At 41.4% G+C, this 18,217-nt stretch overlaps 1 protein-coding gene across 3 annotated transcripts in view; it reads right to left on the reverse strand.

The window, feature by feature from the left end:
• The window catches only part of c23h8orf34 (chromosome 23 C8orf34 homolog), an 85,978-nt gene that overhangs the window by 54,776 nt on the left and 12,985 nt on the right, over positions 1 to 18,217 (reverse strand). For all 3 annotated transcript variants that reach the window (XM_053674970.1, XM_017452684.3, XM_017452685.3), the window contains exons 2-7: positions 14,067 to 14,217; positions 13,789 to 13,920; positions 10,204 to 10,332; positions 10,070 to 10,098; positions 8,916 to 9,079; positions 823 to 989 (exon numbers count right to left, since the gene is read on the reverse strand). In XM_053674970.1, coding sequence (XP_053530945.1) covers positions 823 to 989; positions 8,916 to 9,079; positions 10,070 to 10,098; positions 10,204 to 10,332; positions 13,789 to 13,920; positions 14,067 to 14,217 — 772 coding nt within the window. The remainder of the gene's footprint in view (positions 1 to 822; positions 990 to 8,915; positions 9,080 to 10,069; positions 10,099 to 10,203; positions 10,333 to 13,788; positions 13,921 to 14,066; positions 14,218 to 18,217) is intronic.

The raw sequence follows: 18,217 nt of genomic DNA on the forward strand, positions 1-18,217 counted from the left end.
TTTTCTAGCTAATTAAACACAGACTGAGGAAATACCCTGAGGATCTCACCAAACACTTCCTGGAAAGTATAGTTTAATTAACATTAATACACACACACACACCTACACACACACATTGCCGAAACAAAGATGACGTCTGGGAGCACGTCCTGAATTCGCAAGACTGACAATCGCAAACTTGATCTTTAATTTTGTTGTATTTTTTTTGTTGTTGTTTTTTTTGGTCTGTTTTTTTGCGTTTTTGCACTCACAGGCCACTGTAAAAAAACAAAACATTAAAATGTATTCAAATGTATGCATGTCTATTTTTTATGATAAGATTGCTATAAAAAAATAAATTATTATAAATAAATAATAAATAAATTATTATTATTATTATTATTATTATTATTATTATTGTAAGACCTTTTTCTAAACATGTTTACAAATTCGAAGTTTGAAATTGCTAAATCTGGTCAGATTAAACATCAGAGACGTGACGCAGCTTCAGTCTGAAGCGATTACATACACAGAAATGAAAAAAGAATGAAAATGAAAAACTACATAGCATTGTGTGTGTGTGTGTGTGTGTGTGTGTGTGTGTGTGTGTGTTTTCTCTCTCGATGGATACACTCTGAAAAAATGCTCTCTTCAGTTCAGAATCAGTATCCGGTTGATGTTCGACAGTCAGCGGTGATATGAGCCTCATTAACACGCATGATTGAAGTGGACCACGTTTGAGTAAATGCATATGTGTGTGTGTGAGATGGCTTTAGTTTTGTTTACTCTGTAGGACAGTGATAAAATGATGAAAGACAGACACAATGCGTGTCGTTTTGTTACCCAGAAGCTCCATGGCGTCGTCCTCGTCCTCCATCTCGTCCTCGGTGACGGACGGAGCCGAGCTAGCCATGGAGTCGAACGAGTCCTGAGACAACATGGCCGCCAGGAGCTTCTTCCGGTGCTGCTGCTGTTGCTTCAGCCCTTTCGTCTTCACCTCCATCTTCAGACTGGAAACAAAAGGTACAGACGTTAATACATCTTTAGGGCTTTTAGTTTTAGTCCTGTAGATTTAATTGATATACTTAACATAAGACACTTATTATTATTATTAATATACAATATACTTTATATTCCATGACCCCCTCACTCAGAAATCATCTAGTATAGTGCACATACAGTATGTGGTTTGGATTCTTTTTATTACATTAAAGTTTATTGATATTTTTTTAATGATATAAGAGGCAGGCAGATATTTGAACTCTACACGCAATATTCAATTTAATATCAACTATCAGATCGCAATATCCGCCAAGCCTTAATCATGGTTATCACGTTTATATTAAAACATTATTACACATTTAGTCACGCCTGTCGTTTTAACTGAAAACGGAGCATGAGCGGGCATTGCATAAATCCTTCGGATCACAATCACGACTAGTCTTTTTTATACAACGCGACCAAAGCAAAGCTAAAATAAATAAATAAATAACCGTATGTTAGGTTCAGTTAGGGCCTTGAATTAAAATCGATATCAAAATGAAAATTTACGGCAAAGCGGGCACACGGAAAAAAAAAATCTGCAATTATTTTACGACGCAGCTAAACACAGAGTCCGGATACTCTCCACACAGGAACCCAACAGTATCCTGACTAATCTTATAACAGACCTGCGGCGATAAAGCGATTTGTTTATACTGATTGAAAATGTCTGATCTCCGTTCCGCCGTGGAACAGAACGCTGGTGTACTGCTAGAAAGGGTTACCCAAAGCCAGCACCCATGCACAGAAGAGTCCAAATGAATTGATTGTCCTTACAGATTAACAGCGTGTGATTATTGCCCGGTGTCCAACATCCTAACTCGGACAGGATTATTTAACAGAAAATGCAACCGGACAAAAGACAGATGCTCAGCCGTGAAGATGAGACCGTGAGCATAAGAATATTCTCATATGTACTAGAAATTATGGAAGGCGCAAAAATGACCTCCTCAACCATCAGCTCGTGTTGCATTCACAGCTAATTAGGTTGTCTAATCTAATCCTCCCATGTAATACATAATAGAATAACTCATAACTCATATTCTGGACAATTTTTTAAAAAATATTATTAGCTGTAAATGTGATTAAATAGCCTAGGAAGACGGAATTGGGTTCGGGGCAGAACTATATTATATTATATATTCAGGCTGAATATTACTATGCTAATACTCATGCTCATATGCAGGAGAGTGAGGTCGGACAGATCATTTAGCATGATCATTTACGTTCTACATTTTCCTCAGTTGTAGTTTTCGCCAGCTACGGCAGTGCATCAGTCAACTGACTCTGTCCTCGGCTCTTGTTTTGCTGCATCAGCAGAGCAGACATTGCGGTCCCCGTGCTCATAAACAGTCACATAAACACACCCACACCTCTCATAAAGGGTTCTGTTTGCTGAATAGAAGTAGTTCTAGAAAGATAGTCTTACAGAAAGTTTGCGCCTGTTTTCAAGCAGTTTTCAAGGTATATGACTGCAACCCGAATGCAGACCTTAAACGGAATTTGATGTGCATGGAAACGTAGCCTATGTCACATTTATGCGCTCTCTATATTTGAACTCTATGAGTTGCATTGATTGTGACCTCTGGTGTTCAAACAGTGCAACTGCATTAGATCCATAATTAACAGAATGCTGATTTCCACGATGCGACTCGTGCATTTCCTTGATACATATAGTCGCATTTTTTGTGTGTGCATTTTTTCGCATAAATTGCGACTTTATGTATGAAACCATGAGCAACAAGGTTCATCAAGGAATTGCACGAATCGCATGAATCCCATCGGGCTGAAAGATTGAGAGAGGTCTTAATTTTGCCATCGGGCCTCAGTGGAGAGCGAGGGTACCGTATTACAAGACCGCACAGGAACGCAAAGGTCTCTGTAGCAACGGCTCTCGGCTCCACGGATTTTTGCGTTGTTATGCCAGCTTTCAGTAATCAGCTCTCTCGTTAAAAGAGCAGCGACCGTTTACAGACATCATCTCCTTGGGGTGTTTTCCGAGAACGGAGCGAAAGGACGAGTCACGTCTGACCGATCGTTAAGCTAAATCGATACCCAGGAATCATGCGAGAGAAGTAGGTCTGAGATAAAAAAAAAGCTTGTGCTGTGCATACATGAGAATCAAGAAGGTCTCGGAGGGCTTTCTCCTACAGGAATACCTCGCTCTCTGGTACACACTGTACGTCGCATGGGAGCTACAACCCTGGAATACACTCCGGCTGATTTAATGCACCAGCACATATCCAGGCCAGGGAGGAGAACAGAGTACAGAATGAAAAATTACAGTCACGAGTGCAGTCCCGAGGCTGAGTAGAATACTAATGCTTAGAGTTTATTGGCCTGAAAGCATCTGAGAATAGACCGGAGATGGCTTCCATACTGGCCCAACAGCATGCAGGGAAATTTAAACCTTTGAGTGTTTAGTGATGGTTGAAGCAGTAGCATAGCCACTGCAGACTCGGACTTCAGACGAGTCCTAAAACACTGAAGTGGATTGTGTACTGGGAGCGTGAGGCTTCAGGCGCAGTCTCTCAGTGTGTGTGCGGATCAAGCCCAACACTACACACAGCTCTTTATATTACTCATCTTTATTATTTATACATATTATCAAATCTATTTCCTTCACCACTCTCTCTCTCTCTCTCTCTCTCTCTCTCTCTCTCTCTCTCTCTCTCTCTCTCTCTCTCTGTCTCTCACTCTCACATTCTGTCTTCTCTCTCTCTCTCACATTCTATCTTCTCTCTCTCACATTCTGTCTTCTCTCTCTCTCACATTCTATCTTCTCTCTCTCTCTCTCTCTCTCTCACTCTCACATTCTGTCTTCTCTCACTCTCACATTCTGTCTTCTCTCTCTCTCACATTCTATCTTCTCTCTCTCTCTCTCTCTCTCACTCTCACATTCTATCTTCTCTCTCTCACTCTCACATTCTGTCTTCTCTCTCTCTCACATTCTATCTTCTCTCTCTCTCACACATTCTATCTTCTCTCTCTCACTCTCACATTCTATCTTCTCTCTCTCACACACATTCTATCTTCTCTCTCTCACTCTCACATTCTATCTTCTCTCTCTCACACACATTCTATCTTCTCTCTCTCACTCTCACATTCTATCTTCTCTCTCTCACACACATTCTATCTTCTCTCTCTCACATTCTATCTTCTCTCTCTCTCTCTCACATTCTATCTTCTCTCTCTCTCTCTCACATTCTATCTTCTCTCTCTCACACACATTCTATCTTCTCTCTCTCACACACATTCTATCTTCTCTCTCTCTCTCTCACATTCTATCTTCTCTCTCTCACACACATTCTATCTTCTCTCTCACGCACACTCTCACATTCTATCTTCTCTCTCATTCTCACATTCTATCTTCTCTCTCTCACACACATTCTATCTTCTCTCTCACTCACACTCTCACATTCTATCTTCTCTCTCACTCACTCTCACATTCTGTCTTCTCTCTCTCTCTCACATTCTATCTTCTCTCTCACTCACACTCTCATTCTGTCTTCTCTCTCTCACTCTCACATTCTATCTTCTCTCTCACTCACACTCTCACATTCTATCTTCTCTCTCTCTCACACACATTTTATCTTCTCTCTCTCTCTCGTGCTATCTCTTATTCATGCTTTTATTCTCTCTCTTGCTCATTCTCTTGCTCTCCTCTGTTCCACTCTCTCTATCTCTTATACGCTTTTTTATTCTCTCATTCAAACTCTCATTCTTCATCTCTCTCTCTCATTCTATCGTTGATTCTTTCTCACGCTCTCCCCCTCTTTCTGCTCATCAAGCTCACTCTCTCTATCTGCTTCGCTCTTTTATTCTCTCTCTCCCCATATCTCTGCCTCTCTCTCTCTTATTCTCTCTCTTATTCATTCTCATTCTCTCTCTTTATTTGCCTGTCTTGTGTCTCGCACTCCCTCTTTCTCTTTTATTCTCTCTCCTTCCCACATTCATTCTCTCTGTCCTTCATCCGCTCTCTCATTCTGTCTTTCTCTCATTCAATCTCTAATTCTCTCTGCCATTCTCTCTGTCATTATCTCTCTCTTTCACGTTCTCTTTCATCGCCTCTAATTATCTCTCACTCAATCAATCTCTCTCTTTCTCTCATTCTCGCTTTCATTCTCTCTCTGCCCATATGATTCTCTCTCTCATTTTGCTTCTTTCTCATACTCACCTTCATTGTCTCTAAATCTCTCTATCGATATCTCTCTCTCATGCTACCTTTCATTATCTCTCTCTCTTTCTCATTCTCTCATTCAGTCTCTCTTTCTATCTCTCTCATTCTGCCGACCGTTCTCTCTCTCCACCGCCTACCTCCCTATCCCTGTCTATCATTCTCTCGCCCTCTACTGCCTCCCTCTCTCCCTCTCCCTGTATCACTCTTTCCATCTCTCTGGTCTTTCTCTCCCTCACTCATTCTCTCTTACATCGTCTCTCACTCTCTCTCTCTCTCCATTGTTCTTTGTGCTTTGTCCATTCTTCAATCCCAGTGAAGGAGGCGTGTCCTCTATCCTTGTCATTTCCAGTAACACGTCTTTTATACTAAAGGATTTATCTGTGTCCTTTATGCATACTCTAACGGCACGAGTGAAAGATTGCACTTGCACTAGGCCGTGCGAAGTGGTGACATCATGCCCCACATGATGCTCGCAGTAAACTCACAGTAAACGCCAACAACAGTAGGCAAAAAGGAGGAGCTTTACTATATATGAATAACAGGGCAGAGCTGGCTGGTGGGTAGAATCGGTATGATTGGGAAACCAATGTGGTATAAGATGATCGCGTACCTCATCCATTTGCCTCAAAACAGCTCTGAATCATATCATACTGCAGTGTAAACGTATCTTTCATACTTCAGTGCATCGCATCAGCTCTAAGGGAGAGATACACTCCCTAAGTGTGTGTCAAAAAGCCCATCTTGTCTGAACGAGACTAGCATGGCTGAAACGAAGAGAAGTGCACAGAGCACAGGACAGCCTCAGTGATCAGAGAATGATAAGAGACGCTCATTAGTGCCGTACTCTCGACCCTTGCGCTCCGCTTCGCCGCTTTGTTTGCATGCATAATGCCCTTTGGCAGCGAACTCTTCAGGTAACTGCGAGATTGATTATCAAGGCTTGAATGCACACACACACACACACACACACACTTATCCTGCCCTAGCATATAGATATCGATATAGCATCACTATGACAGTAAATGCTTTACAGCTCATAAATTCGAGAATATCTTTATCCGGAAGGGAAAAGTGGGTCGATTAAGATGTATAAGCGACTAAGTGAGCATGTCGACATGTGGGTAGGGGAAACGGCAGGAGCAGAAACAGAAACTCGGTGCTGAGACAAAAAGAATAAAAGGAGACTGGCAAGAGCGTGAAGCAGAAGAAAATGAATAGAAGTGGTCCTGGGGCTGGTGTGATTGAGAGCAGGAATCAGTCCAGCGTGGATTTCATCATCCCCGTAATCTGCTTCTGGAAGACATCCCCATGCACACTTCTGCCTGTTCTTAATTTCCCAGCAGCCCCGGCACTCTCGCGCATATCCTCAGGCTCCTGTCAGCTCAGCTCCAACGCTGACGGAAAAGGAGAGCTTCATGTGTGGCCATTAAAGTGAGAGGAAAATGTGCTCTGTTGGTCCAGGTTGCACAGTATAGGTGCCAGTTTCTTACTCCCTGAACGGATTACTGAACAGTTGTTGGAAGGCGAGCCTCGCTGAGGCACCACTGTATTTCGGGATATAAGAGGCTGAATGTATGTATACGCACTGATGTAGTGTAGGAGTCTACTAGTGACACTTTCCACGAATGCAAATTGTATCAATGTGTATTATTTTATTGTATATGTGTATACACTTAGCTGCATACAGTATATAGGGAAATAAACAGTGACAGGGTGGTGTTGCCCAATACTAAGCAAAGTAACTGGTACCACCTCAAAGTTAATTATTTAAGTGTTTTATTTCTCTTATACCAAAGCAATTTGCCAACACTAATAGTTGTAATTCATTTATTAAAGAACATGTCATACTTTTTACCTGCTTATAGTTTAGTGTTTAATGTTGTGGAACATCCGTGACACAAGTTACTTCCTGTTACATTACAGCAACTGTAAACAGTTGTTCGTTCTATAAGTGCTCAATTTCAAATGAGCCACACCTCCTTCACTGAGACTGACACATAGGTCACACCTCCTTCACTGAGACTGACACACAGGTCACACCTCCTTCACTGAGACTGACGCATAGGCCACACCTCCTTCACTGAGACTGACACATAGGTCACACCTCCTTCACTGAGACTGACACATAGGCCACACCTCCTTCACTGAGACTGACACATAGGCCACACCTCCTTCGCTGAGACTGACACATAGGCCACACCTCCTTCACTGAGACTGACACAGCGGCCACACCTCCTTCATCGAGACTGACACAGCGGCCACACCTCTTTAACTTAGACTGACACATAGGTCACACCTCCTTCACCAACACATAGGTCACACACATAGGTCACGCCTCCTTCGCTGAGACTGAAACAGAGGCCACACCTCCTTCATTAAGACTGACCCATAGGCCAAATTTCCTTTACTGAGACTGACACATAGGCCAGACCTCCTACACTGAGACTGAAACAGAGGCCACACCTCCTTCACTGAGACTGACACATAGGCCACACCTCCTACCCTGAGACTGACACATAGGCCAGACCTCCTTCACTGATACTGACACAGCAGCCAGACCTCCTTAGCTTAGACTGACACATAGGCCACGCCTCTTTCACTGAGACTGACACATAGACCACGCCTCTTTCACTGAGACTGACACATACACCACACTTCCTTCACTGACACATAGGCCACACCTCCTTTAATGAGACTGACACATAGGCCACACCACCTTCAATAGGACCTACATATAGGTCACACCTCCTTTGCTGAGACTAAACACAAACCACGCCCCCTTCACTGAGTCTGACACAAGCCACATCTTCTTCATTGAGACCGACATGAGTAGCATTGATGGAAAAGAGAAACAAACAGTGCCAAGGATATCTTTACGTTAAAAATCACTCGGATCCTGCTAATCTGACATTTAAAGCACTGCAGCGCTGGATTACAGTACACAGTTGCCTCCTTTCTGTTTAATGAAGTGAGTTACCACAGTGCCTTGGGTATTTCAGCTGTCTGCGGTATCGACTCCCAACTCCATGATAACGAGCGCAAACAGTAACCGAACGAGGCCGCGTCTGTTTGCCTGGCTCAGCACATGATTTATGATTTAATATCTGATCCACTCTAATTAGTCATGTTCTCAAAGGACAGCCCCTTCCCTTACAAACAAACACCCCTAATTAAAATCACCAAGACGACATCTGGAGGAGGCCAAGAGGTTCGCCATGGTCTTAAAGCTACAGCTGTGAATCTGGGGATTTATTAGATGAGGTTGCATTTGCTCAGGTATTCAGGTCTCATGGTACAGAAGGTTCACTCACCATCCACTTTATTAGGAACACCTGTACTGTATCTAATCTAATCAGCCAATCATGTGGCAGCAGCACAATGCATCAAATAAAATCATCCTGTGAGCAGAGGGTCTGCGGGCTGAAACACCTTGTTGACGAGAGAAATCAGAGGAGAATGACCAGATTGATTTGAGCTGCCAGGAAAGATATACTGTACTGTAGTAACTAGAGATGCACGATACTTAATTTCTCAGCTGTTACCGATAACCGATTATTCAGAGTGATATCGGCCGATACCGATAACCGATAGCTCTGCCTTTTATGCCTTCTTTTAAATGAATAATAAATATTAAATAATTGATAATTAGAGTTTGAAAAACATAGTAGATCATACACACACACACACAAACACACACACACACACTCGGCCTGACCTTCCTGCAGGACTGGTGTCTTGGCTGCTCCATCCCTCGTTCTTTGCCCTCGGGACAGGCGGCTGGAGCATCTCAGCGGCCAGCGGATCAGCGTCGTCTTCGTCTCTACCGAGCCACTCACCCACGACACGGGGCCGCAACACTGAGTTATAAAGCCGCAAGTCCTTACAGGATGCCACCACACACACACACACACACACACACACACACACACACACACAGACAATTACACAGATGATTGTGAACTTAAAAAGCAAATAACACATCGAAAAATGCTTTGAGGCACACGAATCATTTAAATCAGTGCAATTTAAACCGCCCAACGTTAGAGCATCAAATGACTACTATCAGGGTGTATTTCAGTCTCTATGACTGCTACAGTACTAAACACATTTGAATAAATCCTCAGAAGAACATGCGGCCTGTGGAAATTTCAGCCTCAGCATCAGCATCATGATTTCGGTTACGACTACTAACTGCTACTTATATTTCACGAGTAGGGTAGCCATGGGAAAGATTTCCTTTAAACAGCTGCCAGAATAAAATAAATAACATTTTGTATGGAGAGCTGAATGCTTTCGAAGCCAAACTGCAGTCTAGAACGTTTGGGCACGCAGCCCAGTTGGCTCCGTGCTGTAATAGAGACGTGTGCGTTGCATTCAGCAAGACGCAGCAGATTTCAAATGTGCACCACATCACACACGCCGAGCACTTAAAAGACGCTGTGAAAAATAGTGTCCTAAGTAAGGGATAAAACACTTGGGGCGTGCCGTGATTGGAAAATAATCAACAATGGGGTGCTGTGATGAAGCGGAATTACCGTTACTACATCTGGTGTTACACATCTGTTTCAGGTTTACCTTATATTATTATTATTATTATTATTATTATTATTATTTTACAACAACTTTTATTTTTTAATGCACTGTTATTTTATGAAATTTACACACACTGAGGCTATTAAGGCGAGTACACAGTTTGCACATTGTTTTAAAGCTTGTTAGCTATATTAGCGTTATAGCTCCAGGGCAAGACTAAACAAACAATCCTCAGACACCAAACTGCCTCAAATGATCGACTATATTTGGGGCAAAGTTGTCATTTTTGGCCAAACTTTTCCATCGGTTGAAAATTTTGATACATGGATGAATTACCTGATCAAGCTCATCAGATAAGGCAATACCTGTGAATGACAGAATTCATTCAGTAATATTCACGTTCACTTTGAGCGTCTTGTTGCACGATGTATGAATACGAGGTGAAGATTACAGTGTTTGGAAGCACTGACTTCGGGACAGGTTCTCCAATGCTTTGCCCAGCTTCTTGCTCTCCCGCAGGATGTGGTTGAGCTCGTCAAAGTCTCGGCTCTCGGGTTTGGTCCTCCAGTCCCATGAGGGACACTCTATGGAACGAGGCACTACAGAGAGAACGGACAGAGATGAGAGCTCGTCTCTGCCACACGGCACGCATACAGGCCATGTTACATCTTATTACGATTAAACTGACTTTATTTTACAAGAGCAGAGTATGGATAAGTGGATAACGGTAGGGTGGAAGTGCTGAGCCTGTATGCGGGCTCTTCATTATAATCCACAACTGTCAGGTTTAGTTACAGCAGAGCCACCTCAGAGAGGGCTAAGAAAGTAGAGGGCTAGACAACGGTAAACCACTGATAATCTGGAAACAATTAATAATCTGTAAAATACTGATGATCTGGGAACCACTGATAATCTGTAAAACATTGATAATCTGTAAACGACTGTACTCATAATCTGGAAACCACTGATAATCTGAAAAACTAGTGATAATCTGGAAACCAGTGATAATCTGTAAACTACTCATAATCTGGAAACCACTGATAATCTGCAAACAGCTGATAAACTAGAAACCACTAACAACCTGTAAACAACTGATCATTTGAAACCATTGATAATCTGGAAACAATAAATTATCTGTAAACCACTGATAATCTGTAAACCATTCATAATCTGTAAACTACTGTACTGATAATCTGGAAACCACTGATAATCTGGAAACAGTTGGTAATCTGGAAACCACTGATAATCTGGAAACAGCTGATAATTTAGAACACATTCATGATTAGTGGTTTCCAGATGATCAATTTTTATAAGCGCTTCTGATAATCTGAAAACCACAGATAATCTGGAAACAACTAATGATCTAGAAATAATAGCTAAGTGAGCATCAATTTGTACTCGAAAAACAAGTGATAATCTGGAACCGACTGACAAACTGTAAACTACCAATAATCTAGAAACTGTTGATAATCTGAAAATGACAGATAATCTGGAAACAATGGCTAAGTGAGCAACAATGCATAATCCGGAAACCACTGATAATATGGAACCTACTGATTAAAAAATAAATAAATAAATAAAAATCTGTAAATGATTGATAATCTGGAAACAAGGTGATTATCAAATGATTCTTCCTTCTTGGTGCATCTCAATCAGTGTTCATTTTTAATCTTGTGTAAAGACGAGTCATACGATATTGTAAAAAATGCTACGTCAATTTCAATACCCAAAGAAAAAAAGAATCTGAAACATTTATGATAAAACGATGCTATTGCCTGCTAGGGATTTTCTTTGCTTAAGAAATGTAAATAATAAGTGTTCTGATTCAGCAGGTGTTCTGATTCTGAATAAGTGTTCTGATTCAGCAGGATGTGAATAAGCACTACAGCACTGTGCTGGAAAAACACTCCCTTTACCTATCTCACCTTGCTTTTACTTTAAAGACCGCGCCTGACCGAGGGCAATAGAAAACTGAATGTAGGGAATCTGCCATAAACCATAAATCACATTCTTGCAAGTGCTTCTAGTAAAAATAAAAAAATAATAAAAATGCGCGGTTAGATGATGAATAATTCAAGATGCTCAGAAAAGCATGTCAAGAAAAAATGGGCCATCTTTACTTTCGCCGAGGTCTGCCGAGGTTCACTGAAGCTCATGTTTCGGATGATTTCTGAGCTACTTTCTTGGCCCGGTGCTTTGCTAACAATACCCAATTGCTCTAACTGTCACACACATTCACACCGACGACACGATCAATGCAGCCTGCCTTCCTCCGCCTGCCAATCACCGTCATACTGCTACAGCTTTAAGACAAAAGATACCGTGAGCAGTATAGCAGCTACATGTAAGAGCATTTCTCTTTGTGTTAGAAAAATGTTCAGCATGTGGACAAACAGTAAAGATATTCCAAAAGATTCAGCTATAAAGCTGCTATAAAATGCTGAGGTCATTTGCATGGGTTAATATCCATGTAAAGTTTTGTTTCTTTGCTTTAAAATTTACAAGAGCATTTGACACTTCTGCGTGTAACGTTACTGACTAGCGAATGATCATCAGCTACGTCAGCCTGCTGAGTTGGCTGGCTATTTTCTCAAAGAAGAAAAAACACCTGCTAGCTGTGTTAGCTTGCTAGATTAAGCTTATAATTTGTATATAATTTCAGATAATGCCAGATAAAGTTTAGCACGATGCTAATGTACTCCAAAACCTTTAAGATTTATCATGATGCGAGTGTATTCTGGAACTTCTATGTCTTTGTGTAGTGATATCATAGTTTAGCGACAGAATATTTAAAGTTTAGCATAATGTTAATGTACCTCTGAATATTTAAGGTTTAGCATGATGCTAGTGTATGTCAGATTATTTACGATTTAGCATGATGTTTACGTACCTCAGAATATTTATGGATTAGCACGGTGCTAGTGAGCTCCAGAATATTTAAGGTTTACCATGATGCTTCCTAAACCTTAAGGTTTAAAGTGTACCTCAGAATCTCCTAGGTTTAGCATAATGCTAATATATTTCAGAATTCTTAAATGTTAGCATAACGCTAATGTTTCTTCACAATCCTTAAGGTTTAGAGTAATGCCGATGTACCTCAGAATCTCCTAGGTTTAGCACGATGCTAATGTATTTCAGAATTCTTAAATGTTAGCATAACGCTAATGTTTCTTCACAATCCTTAAGGTTTAGAGTAATGCCGATGTACCTCAGAATCTCCTAGGTTTAGCACGATGCTAATGTATTTCAGAATTCTTAAATGTTAGCATAACACTAATGTTTCTTCCTAATCCTTAAGGTTTAAAGTACTGCCAATGTACCTCAGAATCGCTTAGGTTTAGCATGATGCTAACATACGCCAGAATATTATTATAATGTTTTGAATGAAATGAAAATGAAAGGAAAACGTAACCTCTTTTAAAATGGCTTTTGATACGTGCTATCTAAGTGCTTGCACGCTAACGTCGCTTGAAAAATCAACATGCCGTCGAATGATAATTTCAAATTAGCTCAAGTCGCTCAAAAGATGGCAATTAAAGCCGGCAGAGTCGACCAATTTACTCTGCTAGAAACCTGACATACTGTGGGGGTGGGGATCGAGGGGGTAAGCCTGTAATTAGACGAAGTGAGGGAGCTGGAGCAGAAAAGGATCTGTACGTCTCAGAGAAAAGCCACTAGTGCAGGAGAATCTATAAGTGACTGAGACAGACAGCAGCCCACAGGCTGGAGTGAGAAAGATCTTCTCCACCTCACTGCCAGCTCCTCTACAACTGCTCGTCGTCAGAAATAGAAACTGTGCCGGTGGAAGTGTACTGTGTTAAATTATTTACATCCATCGCTCTTGTCCAATATGGCAGCTGTGTAATGCTGAGCACTCATAAGTGCTGTAGGTCTCTGAGTAGCCCAGTTTTCCACTTATGTAGGACAAGCATGCTTTAGGTGAATCCTAACCTTCAACTAAACACAAGAGCTGATCTCAGATCTGAATTTACGGTCAAGCCGTTCTCGCTCAGCCAATGTATTCCTGCTGATTTTACTATAAGAACGTTACTTACATGACTTAGACTCAGGAGAAGGCGGAGAAATGTTGGACACCGCTAAGTCGCTCTTGGACTTCTTGGGCTTTTTGGGGTGAATCTGCCACGCTCTGTCATAACTCCTAAAATCCCGTCGATTACTTTTGTGTTCTGTGGAGAAAAGTGAAAAAAAAAAAATCGCTCTGAGACTGAGAGCTGGCTAGTTCTATTCTTTTTCTGAAAAGAATTGTTTGGCATGTGAGAAACAGAAAGTGACAGGCAGATGGACGGCCTGGGATCGATTTTCCGCCTCACACCTGAACAGTCAGTCTCGGCCCACAGAGCCGCAGATCCAGACAGCGTTCGGTGAAGCCGGTGGCCTGGACTTTCGTGCTTGGTCTGTAAATGTCCGATTAGAAAGGGAATCGGATGGTCTGGGGTCTCAGTTATCAGTTTGGTCATCATTTCCTAAAAGACGAAAACAAAAAAAGCGTTCACACTTGAGGGAATAAAACTAAGCAGTTTGTGTTGAAATGTCCACTATAACGATCACAGGCATACTGTATGTGTGGGAAAAATAAATTGTAGAAGATTGTAGTTCTAGAATTCATTTGGAAAATGAAACATTTCTTGTAACTGGCACCCTGTCCAGGGTGTACCCTGCCTTGTGCCCGATGCTCCCTGGGATAGGCTCCAGGTTCCCCGTGACCCTGAAAAGGAGTAAGCGGTAGAAGATGGATGGATGGATGGATGGATGGATGGATGGATGGATGGAACATTTCTTGTAGAACATCAGATTCACAGTAGGGTCTAGATCAGTGGTCACCAATGGGGTCTCGATCAGTGGTCACCAATGGGGTCTAGATCAGTGGTCACCAATGGGGTCTAGACCAGTGGTCACCAATGGGGTCTAGACCAGTGGTCACCAATGGGGTCTAGACCAATGGTCACCAATGGGGTCTAGACCAGTGGTCACCAATGGGGTCTAGATCAGTGGTCACCAATGGGGTCTAGACCAGTGGTCACCAACCCTCTTCTTTGAAATCTACCTTCCTGTAGCTTTCATCTCCAACCGAAGTCTAACACGCCTATTTTAGTTGATCAAGAACTTCTTAAGGCACTGATTAGATGGTCAGGTGGGCATGATTATGGTTGGAGCTAAAGTCTTCAGGTCTACAGTAGATCTCCAGGAACAGGGTTGGTGATCACTGTTCTTGAGCATGATTTTCTGTTTTCCAGTAGAAACAATACGACAGGAAAAAAAATATTGTCGTCAAAATAGGTTTTAATTCATATTAATGGGCCCTTACCAAAAAGGAAGTACACTGATGCAGGGTAAAATGATTTCCTGTTGATTGTCTAGTAAAGAAACACCACCATTATTATTATCTTTGCTTACAGTCACCTCATTTTTTTCAATGCTGCCAAGAATAAACTGTTCACGATTGTGGAAAAATCCACACCAAAGGGTTCCAACCTGAATAAAGGGCATAAATTCTTCATGGAATATTTCATTCACAGCTATCTTGGTAAGGTAATGTTAAATGACATTAGCTTCGGTGAAAAATCGCTAGAGAGATACTGTAGTAAATTGATGCTGTGTATGTATCACTTCATATTTACCACATTTCAGTTCATTTCTATTAAATGAAAAAGCTCACCCTTAGCACCCTTTTGCTAACGTTAGCTAGCTGCATTTCTAGTTAATTGAGAGCTGAGTAAAATTACCCTGTGATGGCTACTTCCTGGAACCTGGAAGTGTGAAAAGGCCCCATCGACCATCTCCTCTCGTATTTCATTCAAAACCCATCACCTCACCTAAGTTGTATCTGGTTGTATCCCAGGTTACCTAGCTGAGTTATTACATTCTTACACACGTATCTTAGTGCGCTATTCACGCTGTTTTTTTTTTTTTGGGGGGGGGGTCGATTTGCAGAGTCTCAATCAGAGCAAAATTCCTACTTTTGGTTTATTTGCAGTTTGGCTAAGGAAGCAAAGAACAAAAAATGTAGCTTGAGGGATGTGTAGGGCTGAAAACATCTTTTAAAATGTACAAAATAAAGCGCAAACGTTAAAAATATGCCAACAGAAAACGTTAAACAAACTACCAAGTGTGTATAAGAATGACAAAAATGACCCAAGAATGGAGATCATGGAGCTAAATAAATGATTCGATTATTATATAAATAACTTGATTAAAATGCCATGTTTATTTTGTTCATTGGTCCAAATATCTAGAACACTCTGCAGCACCTCGTGAATATTATAAGATTCTGCCAGCAACCCAAAATACATATTATGTTTGACTCACTTTCTACACTCGAATCGATTTAGAGTTGATTCAGTCTCAAATTGACTGAAATTGACTCAAAAAAATTTACTTAAATTGACTCTTTGTCAATTCAATTGAACTTTTCACCAGACGACCGAGACCACCTCGCTCTGACAATCTCAGCCTAGATGTTGGGGTCTGGGTTCTCGCCTATGCAACTAACCTAAGGTGGAAATCGATTCACCCTTAATGTTGAGTCTGTTTTATCTCTTTCATTAGTCCCTGAGCAGTTCTGATCATCTCTACGTGCTATATATCTTCCTGTTTATCTCACCTCTCAATGCACCTTCATCCCATTTTCACCCAAGTTATCCATGACCATTCTGTATGAAGATAGTTCTGATTTTCTCAAGAGAGCCAAAAAAAAGCCTCCTCTGATAAACTTAAATACACGCTACACAATGAATCACTTGAGAGACAGAGATCAGCGTTGTAATTTGAGGATTTTTGCAGGTGGTGGAACGAGCTCGGCTGCATTAAGTACTCCAGATTCATGTAATTGTAATTCTTGTAAATTCTTGCACAACTTACCATCAAGATTTAACATCCACCCAATACACAATACAAATTCATCACGAAAACAACCTGTCTAATAACCAACTTTTGACTTTCGAACTAAAACCAACCATATTTGAAATACTTTTAATACACAGAGGCAACTTATTCCACACTTGAGCCCCTGAGTATTCGAAAGACCTACCTCGTTTTAAAACGATATAATGTAATATCCATGAGACTTTGCCTAGTATTAACAAAATGTCTCTCACTTACCCTAGAGAAATATGTATTAAAATATGTAGCTCTTTTTATTAATTATCTTGTGTATCATTTTTAGTTTAAAATACGCTGCTCTGCTTTCTACAGGTAACAAATCAAGATGTCTCAAATGGGACACATCGACGCGTGTAAACCTACTAAAACCTAAAACCAACCTTATCAATTTAATACAAATTATTATTTTAAAAAAAAATCTGCTTCTTTGAAGAAAATAATCACACACGGATGTAGAGCATATGTGAGTTTACGTCGGCGTCAAAAATGCAAGATCACGGCTGACACGATTTCCTCCGATTCTGCCATGAGCAGGACGAACGGCGACAGACTGTGTGGAGGAAGACACGGCGAGGAGCTCTCGCTCGGTCTCGTTAATAGACGAGCTGAAGGCCTGCCAAGTCCAGCCGAGCTTTCAAGGATATCGGCTCCGCAAGACTGCAGCTCCCAAGGACACTCAGCCTCGGAGGCCGACGTTATCTGCAGTTAGTGCAGCTAGCAAGGACAGACGGGGCATTCTTAAAGCCGGATACGCTTACACTTATTTATTTAACGGATGCTTTTATCCACAGCGAATTACAAGGGAGATCGAACACACAACAGGCCAAGCACTGAGCTGATAAAGGAGCCGACAGTGATACAAGTTCAACTGACTGACATATGTACACACACACACACACACACTCACAGCCAGGACTCCTTTGACACACAGGATCCCACTTAACAGTTTAAAGTATTGTAATACTGCCATGTTTCTTTTCAGTCCCATTTGGATTCATGCTGCAGTGTGACATCACTTCATTCATCTTATCCTTATCCTTATCCTTCTCAGGGTCATGCTGGATCCGGGACCCTATTCCGGAAACACCGGGCACAAGACAGGAATACACCTTGAACGGGAAGCCAGTCCTTCGCAGGATACCGTGCACACACACTACTCCCGAGTCCCAATACAAACATACACTAGCTCGCTATAGAGTAAAACACCGGAGCTGCAGTATATTAAAATTCTCTATGGGGCTGTTTATTATTGTGTAATTCTCTTCATGTGTTTTGTAAGAGATATATCTGTTTGTGCATTCAGAACGTACCTTTCAGATAAACGCTGACAAATGATTTTAGAGGAGTCGCTGATGTTATCAGACTACTAAGCTGATCCCCCCACCGTTTTCGGTCCAGCTCACTTTGAAAGTGTAATGTATCCTGTTATCTAACGTGAATCTGACACCCCTGCCCAAGGAGATGAGTGTTTACCGAGTAAGAGAGGAAGTGAGCCTCAGGGGAGAAACTTTTGCCAGCTTTTCAGAAGGTCATCTATAATTATATTATATTAAATAGAGCTCCGTGATTCCCCTTTAAATAAAG

This window comes from Ictalurus punctatus, chromosome 23, assembly GCF_001660625.3.
Source record: "Ictalurus punctatus breed USDA103 chromosome 23, Coco_2.0, whole genome shotgun sequence".
Lineage (NCBI taxonomy): Eukaryota > Metazoa > Chordata > Actinopteri > Siluriformes > Ictaluridae > Ictalurus > Ictalurus punctatus.